The sequence below is a fragment of the Vipera berus genome (genome assembly GCF_964194415.1).
Source record: "Vipera berus genome assembly, chromosome: 15".
NCBI lineage: Eukaryota > Metazoa > Chordata > Lepidosauria > Squamata > Viperidae > Vipera > Vipera berus.
This window is the reverse complement of record NC_138218.1, coordinates 7,470,828-7,487,889: the sequence shown is the minus strand read 5'-3', so window position 1 is coordinate 7,487,889 and position 17,062 is coordinate 7,470,828. Positions and strand designations below refer to the sequence as shown.

Genomic DNA, 17,062 nt, shown 5'->3' with positions numbered 1-17,062 from the left:
TTGACTCAGCCTTCCATCCTTCCGAGGTAGGTAAAATGAGGACCCAGATTGTTGGGGGCAATTAAGCTGACTTTGTTATAATGCCGCTTGGGGGGCCCCGAAAGCCCTAATAAGCAGGCATATACATAGAATGAAGGCTACTGCTAAGCTTGTTAGCCGCCCTGAGTCTTCGGAGAAGGGCGGGATATAAATGGAATTAAAATAAAAAAATAAATAAAAAATCTCCTTCCTAAGCTTTCGAAGGCATTGTGAGGTCATATTTAGATGGTCTCCTGAACAATTTATTTATTTATTTTATTTTATTTATTATTTATTAAATTTATATGCCGCCCTTCTCCCTAAGGACTCAGGGCGGCTCACAGCAATAAAAAATGAAAAAAAAAACACACATAGAATACAAAGATTAAAAAAGAATTAAACAAAATAGAGAAATAAAGGACAATTTAAGCCGATAAAAACCAAATTTAAAAAACCATGATCAATCCAGGCCCGCTTGTTGGAACAGCCATGTCTTCAGGTCATGGCGGAAGGACCGAAGGTCAGGGGCCGTCTGCAGCTCCGGAGGCAGTTCATTCCAGAGGGCCAGCACGCCCACAGAGAATGAGGGTTGAGGAACCTCCACAGCACTGTGATCCCCTTCCTAAGCTTTTCAAGGTCATTTTGAGGCCAGATTCAGGGGCTCTCCTGACCAACGAGGGTTGAGGAACCTGGAACTCATAGCCCTGCAATTCCCTTCCTTGGCTTTGAAGGTATTTTGAGGTCAGATTCAGAGGGTCTTCTGAACACTGAGGATTGAGGAACCTGGAACTCATAGGCTTTTGAAGGCATTTTGAGGTCAGTTTTAGTGACACCCCCAAGCAACTAGGGTTGAGGAACCCGGGTTGTTCCATGTGCTTAATGGTATATAATTCCCATTGGCCTCTACCAAGAGACTTGACATGAGCCAACCGTGGAAAGGTCACGAATTCCGTGTTTCAATTTCCGATGGTTTCCCCACCCCACCCCTGCCCAGATAGCCTGTGGCTTCCTTTCCTTTTAAGTGCAGAGTGTGTGTTGCGTCCTTGATAGTGGTACACTGGCTTTTCTCAAGTCCTCTGAACCCTATTTTATTATCCACACATTTGTAGAAGCAGGCCAATGGCCAGCTTCTGCAGGGTTGGCTGTGTGTTTTCTATCACACCCTTCAATTTACAGCTGTGCAGCACAGATAGTAGTACACAGAAACACACACACACACACACACACACATTGAGAAAGTGAGAGACAGAGACACAGCACACTTTATGAGAAGATATTTTGTTTCTGAGCTTGACCATGTGCCTCTGACACAGGGAATCCCCAGCACATTAAAAATGCTTCTCGGCATCTTTAATTCATTTTTTTCCCCAGTCCCCAAATGGTTTCTCTTGATGTGGTTTTTCAAACACAGATGCACTTTGGTTTTTAAGAAAAGACTGGACAGTTGACTTGTCTGAAATGGTCTAGGTTCTCCTGCTTGAGCAGGGGGCTGGACTAGAAGACCTCCGAGGCCCCTTCCAGCTCTTTTCTGATAGATATGAGCTGTGCCATTCTTCTTCATCAGCTCTCTATTTCCCATCCAGAAATTGGGCTCATCTCAATGGCGATTCCTTGAACCAATTGTTAGACTGAACATCCCCCGCAGTTAGAGTTGGCTCCTTCCATCATCAGACTTCAAGAGAATAGACCACAGGATCATGCAAGCCAGAAACTTGGTTAATTGCAGGTGGGAAGGAAGGAAGGAAGGAAGGAAGGAAGGAAGGAAGGAAGGAAGGAAGGAAGGAAGGAAGGAAGGAAGGATATTCTAACTCATCCTAAACGAAAGAAAAGCTTCTTTCAGGACATGGAAAGAGAACTTTCAGAAGACCAAAGTTGCATTTAGGTGCTCTTTGGGATGTTACCGCCCTACTAATATACTCTACCTTGCAAGTCTAATTACCCTACTCTGACCTAGACTTTTTTTTCCCCCTCCCTTTCCTTCCCCCTCTGAACAGCTGTGTCTCCCATTCTTGCAAGACCCGGGACTGCCAGGAGTTGGAAATCGAGAATGCCATGCTGACTTTCACCGATGGGGGGCGCTACAATGGTGCCCGGTGTAATGTTACCTGCCAGACAGGTTACGTCCTCCAGGTTCACAGAACCGACTATCTGCCTCAGAGACAGGTTGGTGTACACCGTTTGTCTTGTGATGTATTTGTTCCACAAACTGTACAGGGCGGGGGTCTTCCAACTTGGCCCTTTGATGACTTGTGGACCCTCAACTCCCAGAATTCCTCAGCCAGGCACGCTGGCTGAGGAATTCTGGGAGTTGAAGTCCAGAAGCAGAGGTCTTCCAACTTGGCCCTTTGATGACTTGTGGACCCTCAACTCCCAGAATTCCTCAGCCAGGCACGCTGGCTGAGGAATTCTGGGAGTTGAAGTCCAGAAGCAGAGGTCTTCCAACTTGGCCCTTTGATGACTTGTAGACTCTCTCAAGTGTTGTGGGACTACAAATCCCAAGATTCTCAGCCGATACTTCTGGCTAACGATGACATTATCCAATGATACCCATCAGCCTAAAAGTGATAAAGGTTAAACTAGGACCTTTGCTTTTTTTGCTCTCACAAATGCAAAATCAGAGGTCCATGGTTTTCTGGAGATTTTCTATATAGTAATCTTGAGATACAGCATTGAAGATAAAGGATGCCACTGCTCGGAATGAAGCAGCAGTTGGAGCAATGATTTATATTATTGTTTATTTATAATTACTTTTTTTATATAGGATTGGGAAGAGAGTGAGAAGGGAAGGGCTGTGTTCTGTTGATGAACCTATGAAGAACAGTTGCAAGAATTGGGCATGGCCAGTCTAGAGAAGAGAAGGACTAGCGGGGGACATGATAGCAGTTTTCCAGTATTTGAGGGGCTGCCACAAAGAGGAGGGGGCCAACTTATTTTCCAAAACACCAGAAGGCAGGATAAGAAACAATGAGGTCTTCTAGTCCAAGCAGGAGACCCCCATGCAATTTGAGACAAGTGGTTATCCAGCCTCTTCTTAAAAACCTCCAGTGATGGAGCACCCACAACTTCTGGTGGCAAGCTGTTCCACTGGTTGATGGTCTTCACTGTTGGGAAATTCCTCCTTAGTTCCAGGTTGCTTCTCTCCTTGATTATTTTCCATCCATGGTTTCTTGACCTGCCCTTCAGGTGCTTTGGAGAAGAGGTCGACCCCCCCCCCTAATTCTTTGGGGCAGCCCCTCAGATATCGAAACCCAACTATCCTGTCTCCCCTGGCCCTTCTTTTCATTAAACTAGACATTGCCAATTCCAGCCACCGGTTCTTTGCATTCCCGACTTGACTGGCAGATGCCAAGAAAGCGCCCAGCGGATTCAAGCAGAGCTGTCTTTGCCACGCGCATTGCAAATAAAATAAAAAGCCTAAAGTACGGGGTGGGAGGGGAGGAGAAATAAATGTAGGAGGAGAAGCAAGGAGAAACCTCCGAGAGACTGTTTATTTAGGAAGTCTTCTCGGATGTCTGGTGGATGTCTTTGACCCTGCTATCGCCATCCAAATTAAGGTGCCTTCCTTTTGCAGCCAGCAGGGGCCAAATTTGTCTCGGTTGTCAGAAGGGTGGCGTCTTCCCGTAAGGAACGGGAAGATATGTTGAGTTTACTCCATGTAAGAAAGCGAACTCAACCATCTGGGCCTCCGTTGCGCGAGATTTTTCTTACCCTAACACGGCCCCAGCACTGACTGGCTTCTTTCTCTTCCAGGAGAAAGTTGGCTGTCTCTTTTCCTTCTCCAACCTGCCCACCCCCAAAACACACACAAACACACACACACACACAGACAGAAACACACCCCACCCAAGCCCAAATGGCTTGTTTGTTTCTCTCTCTTATGGGCTCTTTGCAGACAAAGAGAATCCAGAGATTTTCAGGAAAAAAGAAAAGAGAATGAGATAGTTTGCCCCAATTATTCTCTCTGTGTGTGTGTGTGTGTGTTTGTGTGTGTGTGTGTGTGTGCGCGCGCGCGTGTGCGGACGCACACACACACATCTTAATTTGGCACGGACTCTCTGCTATCAACATATCTGTAGACTACGCTGGAGGTTTTCTGTTGCTTATGGTTTGCAAAAGGCCCCAGCTTTTCCTGAAATCAGAACGATGAGAGAGATTTGTGTTGAGATGGGGGAAGAGAGAGAGAGAGAGAGAGAGAGACTGAGTGGGGGGGGAGGAAGGAAGAGAGAGAAGTGGGAAGGAAGAGAGAGAGGGAAAGGAGAAAGACAGAGGGAAGGAAAACAGAGAAGGAAAAGAGAGGGAAGGAAGAGAGAGGGAAGGAAGGGAGAGAGAAGGAAGGGGGAAGGAAGGAACAAGGGGGAAGGAAAAGAGGGGGAAGGAAGGGAGAGAGAGAGGGAGGGAGAAGGAAGGGAGAGAGAGAGAGGGAGAAGGAAGAGAAAGAGAGAAGAGAGAGAGAGAGAGAGAGAGAGAGAGAGAGAGAGAGAGAGAGAGAGAGAGAGAGAGAGAGAGAGAGAGAGAGAGAGAGAGAGAGAGACTGTTTAATTCAGTGGCATGCCAAACAGGATCACAATCTCTTCTGCTCTACTCCATGGCCTGGATTTCCTCATGTTCAACCCCACCTCTGTGGCCAAGCCCTCTCTGAACAGCAGAAAGCTGATTCTGCAAGGAGGCTGAAGGAGGGAAGGAAGGAAGGAAGGAAGGAAGGAAGGAAGGAAGGAAGGAAGGAAGGAAGGAAGGAAGGAAGGAAGGAAGGAAGGAAGGAGGGAGGGAAGGAAGGAAGGAAGGAGGGAAGGAAGGAAGGAAGGAAGGAAGGAAGGAAGGAAGGAAGGAAGGAAGGAAGGAAGGAAGGAAGGAAGGAAGGAAGGAAAGAAGGAAGACTTGCAAGCCAGGCTGAATGTCCAGAGAAGGCGAGTCCACTCACTAAATACAGCCGGGCTTATAGATTTCACCAACAGAGCAGTGTGTGTTTGTGTGTGTGTCTGTCTGTCTGTCTGTGTCTGTGTGTGTCTGTGTGTGCGTGTCTGTGTGCGCGTGTGTTTGTGTTGATGTTTAGAACAAGAGCCAGCTCATGTGCCTGGTTTTGATCAAGGGGTTTTGTCTCCAAAGCAAACAGGGATGTCTACTTCATTTCGCCACCCTTGCCCTACTCTGATTACTCGGTTGGACCGCAGCCCCCATCGTTAGCGCCGAGATGGCAGGGATGCCCCACCGCATCTGGCCAAGTGTGATTGGACACGCAAGGAACATGGCCTCCTGCTCAAGCAGAGGGTTGGACTAGGACCGCCGAGGTCCCTTCCAACTCTGTTCTTCCACGTTTCACATATGCACATAGACACACACACACACACACATAGACACACACACACACACACATATATATATTAATCACAAAAATGTGTCCCGTGCAGGGGTGGGGGTCTAGCTCTGGCTACCTAGATCTACAGCACGTTCTTTGGAAGCCCCCGAGGCATGTTAAGAGCTGTCCCTTTGCGAAAGGGGAGTTTGGACACGGTTCCATTTGGGCAGGGGGGCAAAAAAACAACAACCAGGAGAGAAGCTATTCCAGGTCACAAGGTCCTGGTTTGAAGTGGGCCAGGTCTGACTTGAGTAACCCTTAAGTTTCAGTCGGAGCCAAGCGCCACCGTGATATGCCTCGACGGGGAATGGAACCAGCGGGTGTCCTGTGAGCCCATTGACTGCAGAATCCCCGACCAGCATCACGTCTACCCGGCTACTTTTAACTGCAGCCAAGGGACCACCTTTGGCAAGACCTGCTCTTTCGCCTGCAAGCCTCCCGCTCAGCTGAAAGGTAAACTCTCAACTGGATCGTGATGCTTGGCGGGGGGCGGGGGGGGGAGCCCCGCGGGATAACAGAAGAGCAGAGTTGGAAGGGACCTCGGAGCAGGAGGCCCCCTACCATTTTAGACCAAAGGCAAGGCAGGAAGCACCTCCTTCTCCTTCAAGGCAGGAGAACTTATAGTATCCTGATTGAAGGAGAAAGAATGAGAAGGAGGGCGTCTTTTGATAAAGTTCGAATTGAATCCTAAACCAACACCACCATCCTCTTCTCCTTCTCCTTCTCCTCCTCTTCCTCCTCCTCCTCCTCCTCCTCTCTTCAAACCCACTCCCTTCTAGTAAAAGAGCCTTGGTGGAGCAGTGGGCTAATGCCTCCCTAAGTAACACCAGCTGCCTGCAATTAGTGCAGGTTCGAGTCCCACCAGGCTCAAGGTTGACTCAGCCTTCCATCCTTCCGAGGTAGGTAAAATGAGGACCCAGATTGTTGGGGGCAATTAAGCTGACTTTGTAATAATGCTGCTTGGGGGGGGGGCGAAAGCCCTAGTAAGCAGGCATATACATAGAATGAAGGCTACTGCTAAGCACATTGACTTGTGCTTCTTAGATTGTAAGCCGCCCTGAGTCTGAGTCTTCGGAGAAGGGCGGGATATAAATGGGATTTAAAAAAAAATGTCTGCAAGAAAACAACCAAGCTCAGAGAGCACCAAGGACCTCACAGTCCTCCTCCTCCTCCTCCTCCTCCTCCTCTTCTTCTTCTTCTCTTCCTCCTCCTCCTCCTCCTCCTCCTCCTCCTCCCCCCTCCTCCTCTCTTCAAACCCACTCCCTTCTAGTAGTAATGATGTTATGAAATGTCTGCAAGAAAACAACCAAGCTCAGAGAGCACCCTCACAGTCCTTCTCTTTCTCTTTCTCTTTCTCCTTCTTCTCCTTCTCCTCCTCCCCCCCTCCAAACCCACTCCCTTCTAGTACTGATGATGTTATGAAACGTCTGCAAGAAAACCACCCAGCTCAGAGAGCACCAACAACCGCACAGTCCTCCTCCTCCTCCTCCAAGACAGGATACCTTACACTATCCTGGTTGAAGGAGCAGGAGAAGGCAATTCTAAATGCCGAATCAATGGGCTGTGACTAACACTGATCAGTCACTGAGCTGCTTGTTGGGGCCAGAGCCGGGGATGACTCACTGCAAATCCAGTCCCCAATGTCACACCAGCCACTGTTTCTTAATGTCACAGTTCATCACCCCGCCGAAACAAGCATGAGATCATCCATGCTGGACTGTGGTGGACATGCTGGGGGGTGGGGTGTGAGTCAGCCTGGAGAAAGCAGAGAAGCTGGCACAGGCAGGGAGCATTCAAACGAGTCCAAGAATACCTCATCAGCTCAAAAGCAGACAGAAAGGTGTCGGGTTGTTTTTGCCTTCTCCCTGCAACTCCTGTTCTGGATTTGGAAGGGCCTCTTAAGCATTTCTGATCACTGATGGTCATCCTGGCCAGTCTTCTGCGCACGAGAAATTAAGGTCCTCTCAGACACAGGAAATTGCGAGGCCAAGCTTGTGTCCCAGTAGTTTTGGCTGAGCTTGATTTGGAGAAGTCCGGATGAATTGCAAGCGAAGACAATTGGAGAACGGGAAGCATTTAGAGTCTGGCGGCGCAGTGGTTAGAATGCGGTACTGCAGGCTAAAACTCAGTGCTCACTGCCAGCAGTTCGATCCTGACCGGCACAGGGTTGATTCAGCCTTCTATCCTTCCGAGATCGGTAAAATGAGGACCCAGATTGGTGTGTGTGTGTGTGTGTGTGTGTGGGCAACATGCTGACTCTGTAAACCGCGTAGAGAAGGCTGCGAAACACGGCAAAGCGGTATATAAGCTTAAGTGCGATCATTATGGCTATTGCTAAGGTGGTGGAGCACCTGGCTAAGTTGGTAGGCCACTTCAAATAGCAGCTTCAAGTCAAATGGTGTCATTCTTGGTAAAGGAAAAAAAAAGAAAAAAAGGGGGGGTGGGGGGGTGGGGAGAGGGAATTTTGGCCCATCTGAGGATGATTCTGAAAAAAAAGATAATTTGGGAAGCCTGAGGTTCAAGGGGCGGGGAAAGTTGGATGGATGAAGATTTTCAGAATTTTTCCTTGGATGGGATGGCCTCAGATTCCCCCATTTTCTTCGGCATAAGGGTCAAACTCTCTTTTTAATTTCCTCCCTGCCCAGTTTCTTCCCTTGCAAAGGAGGTGGGTTTTTTTTTCTTTTTTTTTCTTTTCCACTTTGTTTCCAGGATGCTTTGGAACTTCTTTTGATGGTTTTAAAGCTTCCTTTATTGTTTTAAGATAGCAGAAACTCTCTCTCTCTCTCTCTCTCATCTCTCTCTCTCATCTCTCTCTCTCGCTTTCTTTCTCTCTCTCGCTTTCTCTCGCTCTTTCTTTCTTTCTTTCTTTCTTTTTATCTCTCTTCCTCTTTCTCTCTCTTTCTCTATTTCTTTCTCTCTCTTTCTTTTTCTTTCTTTCTTTATCTCTCTCTTTTTCTTTCTTTCTTTCTTTCTCTCTCTCTCTCATCTCTCTTTCTTTCTCTCTGTCTCTCTCTCTTTCTCTGTCTCTCTGTCTCTCTCTTTTTCTTTTTATCTCTTCCTCTTTCTCTTTCTCTCTCTCTTTCTCTCTTTCTGTTTCTTTCTCTCTCTTTCTTTCTCTCTCTCTTTCTCTCTCTCACTTTCTCTCGCTTTTTCTTTCTTTCTTTCTTTTTATCTCTCTTCCTCTTTCTCTCTCTTTCTCTATTTCTTTCTCTCTCTTTCTTTTTCTTTCTTTCTTTCTCTCTTTTTCTTTCTTTCTCTCTCTCTCTCTCATCTCTCTTTCTTTCTCTCTGTCTCTCTCTCTTTCTCTGTCTCTCTGTCTCTCTCTTTTTCTTTCTTTTTATCTCTTCCTCTTTCTCTCTCTCTCTCTCTCTCTCTCTCTCTCTCTCTCTCTCTCTCTCTCTCTCTCTCTCTCTCTCACTCTCTCTCACACACACAGACACAAAATCCAAGTTCCATCACCCTCCAGTTCTTGCTTCTTGATCTGTAAAAGCCACCTGAGTAGAAAGCACAGGATGACAAGCAGGTTGCCGGCAGGAAGTCAGCAGACCGTACAGTGAAAGGCAGAACAACTCAGAAAAATAGATCCCACCTTTCGAGAATTACACTGTGACTTTCTCCCCTACCCCTCCGCAGGCAACCGGATTGAACCAAATGCCCATTTTTTATTGATTTATTTACTCCGGCACAGCAGTATTTATTGCCGCTTGCACCCATCTGAATGACCTTGTTTTTCCATCTTTCCCAGGAAGCAATAACAATTTGACATGCTTGGAGGACGGCCTGTGGTCCTTCCCAGAGGCTCTTTGTGAGCTGATGTGCAGGGCACCTCCTTTGATTCCCAACGCTGATCTTCAAACTGGCCGCTGCCGGGTTCAGAAGCACAAAGTGGGATCCTTCTGCAAGTATAAGTGCAGAGCAGGCTACCACGTTCCGGGACCATCTCAGAAAGCCAGGAAGTAGGTGGCATCTCCTCAGTGATCTTTGCATTCATCTGGCACCCAGAGTAAACCCTTGTAGACCCTCAGGGGTTTTCCAACAAGAATAGAATAGAATAGAATAGAATAGAATAGAATAGAATAGAATAGAATAGAATAGAATAGAATAGAATAGAATAGAATAGAATAGAATAGAATAGAATAGAATAGAATAGAATAGAATAGAACAGAACAGAATATAGAATAGAATAGAATAGAATAGAATAGAATAGAATAGAATAGAATAGAATAGAATAGAATAGAACAGAACAGAACAGAATAGAATATAGAATAGAATAGAATAGAATAGAATAGAATAGAATAGAATAGAATAGAATAGAATAGAATAGAATAGAATAGAATAGAATAGAACAGAATAGAATAGAATATAGAATAGAATAGAATAGAATAGAATAGAATAGAACAGAACAGAACAGAACAGAACAGAACAGAACAGAATAGAATATAGAATAGAATAGAATAGAATAGAATAGAATAGAATAGAATAGAATAGAATAGAATAGAATAGAATAGAAGAATAGAATATAGAATAGAACAGAATAGAATAGAATAGAATAGAATAGAATAGAATAGAATAGAATAGAATAGAATAGAATAGAATAGAACAGAACAGAACAGAATAGAATATAGAATAGAATAGAATAGAATAGAATAGAATAGAATAGAATAGAATAGAATAGAATAGAATAGAATAGAATAGAATAAGAAATTAGAATAGAATAGAATAGAATAGAATAAGAAATTAGAATAGAATAGAATAGAATAAGAAATTAGAATAGAATAGAATAGAATAGAATAAGAAATTAGAATAGAATAGAATAGAATAGAATAGAATAGAATAGAATAGAATAGAATAGAATAAGAAATTAGAATAGAATAGAATAGAATAGAATAGAATAAGAAATTAGAATAGAATAGAATAGAATAGAATAGAATAGAATAAGAAATTAGAATAGAATAGAATAGAATAAGAAATTAGAATAGAATAGAATAGAATAGAATAGAATAGAATAGAATAGAATAGAATAGAATAGAATAGAATAAAATAGAATAAGAAATTAGAATAGAATAGAATAGAATAGAATAGAATAGAATAGAATAGAATAGAATAGAATAGAATAGAATAGAATAGAATAGAATAGAATGCAGAATGGATCGGAATGGAATAATAGAGTTGGAAGGAGTTTTCCAAAATGACAGCTGAGCGATAGCTCCATCCCAGAACAGATTACCAGTTGAGACATGATTCTACGTTACCCATTTCCCAATGGGCTGGTTTGACGTTTCCTTGCTTGCTTGCTTGCTTGTCCCAAAGATGCTTTTAAACGCAAGTTTCCCCCCCCCTTCAAAAACATTTTACTTCTCATTCAAGAAGCTTCTTCAGTTCTTTCCGTTTTCAAAGGGGGGGGGGGGAAACAACCACCCCAAAAAAGGAGAATATTTGTAGCTCAGGGTGGAAATGAGGGGTCCTTGTTCCAGTTGAGCAGTTGCCTTTTGTGGGCGGGGGGGGGGAGAAAGCACCTTTGGGACAACCGTGTCCTGGATGACTGAGAATCTCCATAAACCTTTTGCTTGCTTGCTTGCTTGATTTTATTCCTGGGCCTTGAGGTAAGCATAAATGAAGCCCCCCCCCTGCGCCCCCACTCTATAAACTCTGCCTTCGAGCTGATGAAGGACCATCTACGAAGTCTCTCTCTCTCTCTCTCTCTCTCTCTCTCTCTATCTATCTATCTATCTATCATCTCTTATCATCTCCCACCTTCCCTCCATCTGTCTATGTCTGTCGGGTCTGTCTGTCTCTGTCTTTCTGTCTATCTGTCTGTCTGTCTGTCTATCTATCTATCTATCTATCTGCCTATCTATCTATCTATCTATCTATCTATCTATCTATCTATCTATCTATCTGCCTATCTATCTATCTATCTATCTATCTATCTATCTACCTACCTACCTACCTACCTATCTATCATCTATCTATCTATCTATCTATCTATCTATCTATCTATCTATCTATCTATCTATCTATCATCTATCTATCTATCTATCTATCTATCTATCTATCTATCTATCTATCTATCTATCTATCTATCTGCCTATCTATCTATCTATCTATCTATCTATCTATCTATCTATCTATCTATCTATCTATCTATCTATCTATCTATCTATCTATCTATCTGCCTATCTATCTGCCTATCTGTCTGTCTCTGTTTCTGTCTATCTCTCTATTTATCTCTCTCTCTCTCTCTCTCTCTCTCTCTCTCTCTCTCTCTCTCTCTCTCTCTCTCTCTCTCTCTCTCTCTCTCTCTCTCTCTCTCTCTCTCTCTCTCTCTCTTCCCCCCCTTCCATTCCTGCCTTTGCAATTTGCAAGAAAAGCTTATAGAAGTGAGCAAATCCATCGCTCATGGACAGGAGGTGTTAATGAGAGCAAAATGAGGTTAGATCGGATTCCCCCGATTCTTAAATAGGGTTGCTCAGCCCCTTGGTTTTTTATTTTTTTTATTTTTTATCTCCACTACAGAAAAGGGCAGCTGGCCTCTTTTTCCCCCCTCCCCCTCCTCCCCTTGCTATTTTCTTTTTCTTTCTTTCGTTCGTTCTTTCTTTTCTCCCAGAGGGGCTTAAATGGAATGGCCTTTAACGGTCTCCCCCTTTTTGGGAAAGAGACAATTTTGGACCTGCTTCTTATTGAAAAGAGAGAGAGAGAGAGAGAGACAGAGAGAGGCAGTTAAGTTCACTCCTGTTCTGCATTTCTATGTCTTTCCATTCACAAACCAGCTTTGGGGGCCACCCGCCTCCTTTTGGCAGTGCCCTTCCTTTGATATCGCAACCTGGGGAGCCCCCTTTGAACCTCGGTGGGAAAGTTTTCTGGCTCTCCTACTTTTTTTCTTTCTTTTTTTACAACTGGGGTGGGGGCAGGGGGGGAAGGGTGGGTGGTGGGAAGGAGGAACCGCACCACCACATTAAAAATAGTCCTTGGCCCCCCAAAGGTTCTGGTTGAACGTAGTTTGTTGGCTTGCTTGCTTGTTTGTTTGTTTTTTCCCCCCCTCCCTTCCCCAAAGGAGCCGTTTGGACCGAGGGTGTTTGTCCATTTCCTTCTGCAAACATGGACGGCTTCCCGCGCGCGGCTCAGAAATAAAACAGCAAAGCGGTGAAAGGGTCTGTGATCTTGATCCCTAACCGAATGGCGGAGTTGGAAGGGGCCTTGGAGGTCTTCTAGTCCAACCCCCTCATACCATTTCCGAGAAATGGTTGTGCAATCTCTTCTTAAAAACCTCCAGTGCCCGCAACCTCTGGAGGCAAACACTTTCCACCGGTTAATTGTCCCCTTCCCCCCCCCCCGGTCCGAAAATTCCTCCTTAGTTCCAAGTTGGATCTGTCTTTCATGATCCTGTCCATCCATTGCTTCTTGTCCTGTCTTCAGATGCCTTGGAGAACAGGCAGTCCCCTCCTCCTCTGTGGGGCAGCCCCTTAAATGCTGTAACACTGCTATCCTGTCACCCCTCCTCCTTTTCGTTAATCTAGACATATCCAATTCCTGCAACTGTTCTTCATACGTTTTAGCCTTCTAATCATCTTTTGTTTCTAGAGTCCCTAAATATTGGAGGCATCAATGGCTGTTGCAAAGAATAGAATAGAATAAAATAAAATAAAAGAATAGAATAGAATAGAATAGAATAGAATAGAATAGAATAGAATAGAATAGAATAGAATAGATTAGAATAGAATAGAATAGAATAGAATAGAAAAAATCGAATAGAATATGGAATAGAATAGAATAGAATAGAATAGAATAGAATAGAATAGAATAGAATAGAATAGAATAGAATAGAATAGAATAGAATAGAATAGAATAGAATAGAATAGAATAGAATAGACAATAATAGGAATATGAATATTGAATAAGAATAGAATAGAATAGAATAGAATAGAATAGAAAATATAGAATAGAAAATATAGAATAGAACAGAACAGAATAGAATAGAATAGAATAGAATAGAATAGAATAGAATAGAATAGAATATAAGAATAGAACAGAAAATAAGAAAATAGAATAGAATAGAAAAATAATAGAATAAAATAGAACAGAACAGAACAGAATAGAACAGAATAGAATAGAATAGAATAACAAAATTGGAAGGGACCTTGAAGGTCATCTAGTCCAACCCCTTGCTTAGGCAGGAAAGAGAGCTTGGAGAAACTGGGATTATTTTATTTCTTGTCTCTCCTCCATCCTTCTCTCATTCATCTCTCTCTCTCTCTCTCTCTCTCTCTCTCTCTTGCCTTTGCATATATGGAAGGAGGACATTTAAGATTCAGTGTGCCCAAGACGGGACGTGGCTGGAAGGAGCTTGCATCCCTGTGACCTGTGAACCGCCCCCCTCCAAGTTTCACGGGCTCTACCATTGCACCAACGGTTTCCAGTTCAACAGTGTGTGTCAGATTAAGTGCAAAGAGGAGGAGCCTCAACCTGTGAGTCTTGCTGAGTGATGGCCGGGCAGGAAGGGTTAAACACACACACACACACACACACACACACACACACACACACACACACACACACCTTTTCCTACCTGTCAAGCACAGGAAAATCAGGCACCTAGGTGGTCCCAATGAATACAAATGTATTGCATGCTAACACTCTTTGCAAGAATCTGGAGGACTAGGGAGAATATTTGTAGCTCAGGACTGAAATGGGGAGGGCTCCCTGATTAAATCTGACTTTTGTTGCTTTCATGCAGATGTTTCATTGCCCAAACTAGGTAACATCATCAGTGCTAGAAGGAAATAGGGTCTGTGGAAAGGGAGAGGAGGAGGAGGAGGAGGAGGAGGAGGAGGAGGAGGACTGTGGGGTCATTGGTGCTCTCTGAGCTTGGTGGTTTTCTTGGAGACATTTCATGACCCAAATAAGGAACATCATCAGTGCTGGAAGGGGTTTGCATCGATGATATCACCTACTTTGGCTAATGAAATGCTTGCAGGAAAGCAACCAAGGTCAGAGAACACCAAGGATTCCCCTTAAAGCTAATTGGCAGTAGATAAGAGTCAATAGAATTCAAGGTGAGCTGTGCTTAGCTCTCTTATGGCTGTGATGGGACTCAAGACTGCTGACGCATTTGACCCCTCCCTCGGTCTCCTCCTGGTGATCTCCTACGCCCCCTGCCTGAAACCCACAGTAGGCACTTTGAACCCATTAAGACACGAATGGGCCAGATGGATTAACCCAGGGTGAAGTCCCTATTTAATCCTGCCCATTTGGACAGGAACACGAGGGTCACCTTGTGTCCTGGTTGAACTGGAGGACAATCGACCTGTAGCAGAGTCCTCGCACTTCCTCGGAGAAGCCTGACCACCTCCCGTTGCAAACTCCCCCAATTTAAAAACAAAAAAACAAAAGCCCAGTTTGTTTTCCCCCCCCCAGTTGAACTGGAGATAACGCAATTTATTCTGCCTGGCCACGAAGACGGGGATGATTTCACCGTTGGTGTTCCCCTGTTTCTGCAGCTGGATGTGATGTGGCAATTAAGATGTTGGACAGAAATCCTGGACCGATTCCTTTGCCTTCTTTTGTTGTGCTGCTTCGTTCTCCCACCTACCGTCTCCCGTTTTTTCCCCTCTCTCTTTCCAGGGCCAGGGAAATAACGTGATTCGCTGCCGGAAGGACGGCACCTGGAGCGGATCGTTCCATCTCTGCCCGGAGATGCAAGGGCAGTGTTCCACGCCCATCCCGTTGAGTGGCATCCTGAAGCTACAATGTCCCGATGGCTACGGAATAGGTATTTATGCTAGTTTCAATTCACACGAAGAACTTGAGTTGTGTCATTTAAGACGCACAAAAGAAGGGCAGGGGAGCCAGACTCTTCTCTGTTTGTTTGTTCGGCCTCGGTTGGCCCAAATTTCAAAACCACAGCCGCAGCTTCTCCTGAATCTTTTTTTTTTTTAAAAAAAAGTGCGAAGCCAGGATCTCAGGTGTCAGAAGATTCGTTCACGGATGGAGCAGGTCAAGGACACGGGGTTGCCTTGCTGTCTTTGGTGATATCCGTGGGCCACTTATAAGGATGCTGACTGATGCTAACTCTGCCAGAGGGATGGAAATGAATCAAGGAGGGGATCGATCTAGAACTAAGGAGAACTTTCCTGACGGTTAGGACAATTAATTGGTGGAACAGCTTGCCTCTAGATGTGCTCCAGTCATTGGAGGCTTTTTAAGAAGAGATTGGGCAGCCATTGGTCTGAAATGGTACAGGGTTTCCTGACTGAGCAGGGGGTTGGACTAGATGACCTCCAAGGTCCCTTCCAACTCTGTTATTCTATTCTATTCTGTTCTGTTCTGTTCTGTTCTGTTCTGTTCTGTTCTGTTCTGTTCTATTCTATTCTATTCTATTCTATTCTATTCTATTCTATTCCTTATTTTGTTTTCTATTCTATTCTATTCTATTCTATTCTATTCTATTCTATTCTATTCTATTCTATTCTATTCTATTCTATTCTATTCTATTCTATTCTATTCTATTCTATTCTATTCTATTCTATTCTATTCTATTCTATTCTATTCTATTCTATTCTAGCAGGGATTGGATTAGATGGTCCCTTCCAACTCTGTTATTTTGTATTCTGTGTGGTCTCCTCCCATCGCTTACTTCTCTGGGCAAAATAGTTGCAGGAATTGGGTATGTCTAGTCTGATGAAAAGAAGGACTAGAGTGACATGATAACAGTCTTCCAATATTTGAGGGGCTGCCAGAAAGATGAGGGGGGTCAAGCTATTCTCCAAAGCACCTGAAGGCAGGATGAGAAGCAACGTACGGAAACGAATCGAGGAGAGAACCAATCTAGAACTAAGGAGGAATTTCCTGGCAGTGAGAACAATTCACCAGTGGAACTCCTTGCCTCCAGAAGTTGTGGCTGCTCCATCACTGGAGGCTTTTAAGAAGAGATTGGTCAACCATTGGTCTGGAATGGTACAGGGTTTCCTGCCTGAGGAAGGGATTGGACTAGAAGACCTCCAAGGTCCCCTTCCAATTCTGCTCTTCTGTTATTCTAATTAGGCTACAGTGGATGAGATGCTCTCTTCAGCAGACCTTTAAAGGCCCTCTCTCGATGGCCCATTTGATCCGTGCCTTATTTATATCCTTTGCGATGGATTTGCATGTTGCACAGGGCTTTTTCCAGCCCTTTCTTCAGATGCCAGGAATTTGAGTCGGCCGAGCCAGCTCTGTTCCTCCCTTGCTCGTGTCTGTCTGGAAAACACATTTCTCCTTTGAACATCCTTGCTCGGGATGCTCGGGCTATGCCATCAATAAAGGTGAACCCAAGGGGAGACGGCCCAGCCTAAAGGAGCCAGATTGTGAGTTTCTCTTTTCCCCTACCTCCCTTCTGTGCCTGGTTTTGTCGTCTTCGAACTGTCAGGGAAGCGGGGTGTTGTTGTTGTTGTTGTTGTTTCTCCCCCTCCCCCTCTTCCAGGTTCCCCCTCCCATCTCTTCATTATAGACTAGCTAGAGTGGAGCACCAGGGCCTGTTCCCCACCTGTCCCAAGGGGAAAAGGCATGTGATCAGGCTGAGCTCATCGCTCGGGTAATGAAGCCAATTATGGGTTGTATATCAAAACAATTCCAGGGCTGCTTTTCTCCTGAAGTGTAAATGGCAGCACCAGCGAACAACCAACAGCGAGAAGACGCCTTTTGCCCCTGGAGACCAGG

General features: G+C 44.6%; 1 protein-coding gene across 1 annotated transcript in view; it reads left to right on the top strand.

Moving 5' to 3' along the window:
• Positions 1 to 17,062, top strand: part of PAPPA (pappalysin 1) — a gene marked incomplete at its 5' end in the record, with an annotated part of 136,923 nt that overhangs the window by 87,158 nt on the left and 32,703 nt on the right. Inside the window, 5 exons of the mRNA XM_081339776.1 lie at positions 2,013 to 2,181; positions 5,641 to 5,824; positions 9,117 to 9,327; positions 13,665 to 13,836; positions 14,993 to 15,140. Of these exons, the coding sequence (XP_081195902.1) occupies positions 2,013 to 2,181; positions 5,641 to 5,824; positions 9,117 to 9,327; positions 13,665 to 13,836; positions 14,993 to 15,140 (884 nt within the window). The remainder of the gene's footprint in view (positions 1 to 2,012; positions 2,182 to 5,640; positions 5,825 to 9,116; positions 9,328 to 13,664; positions 13,837 to 14,992; positions 15,141 to 17,062) is intronic.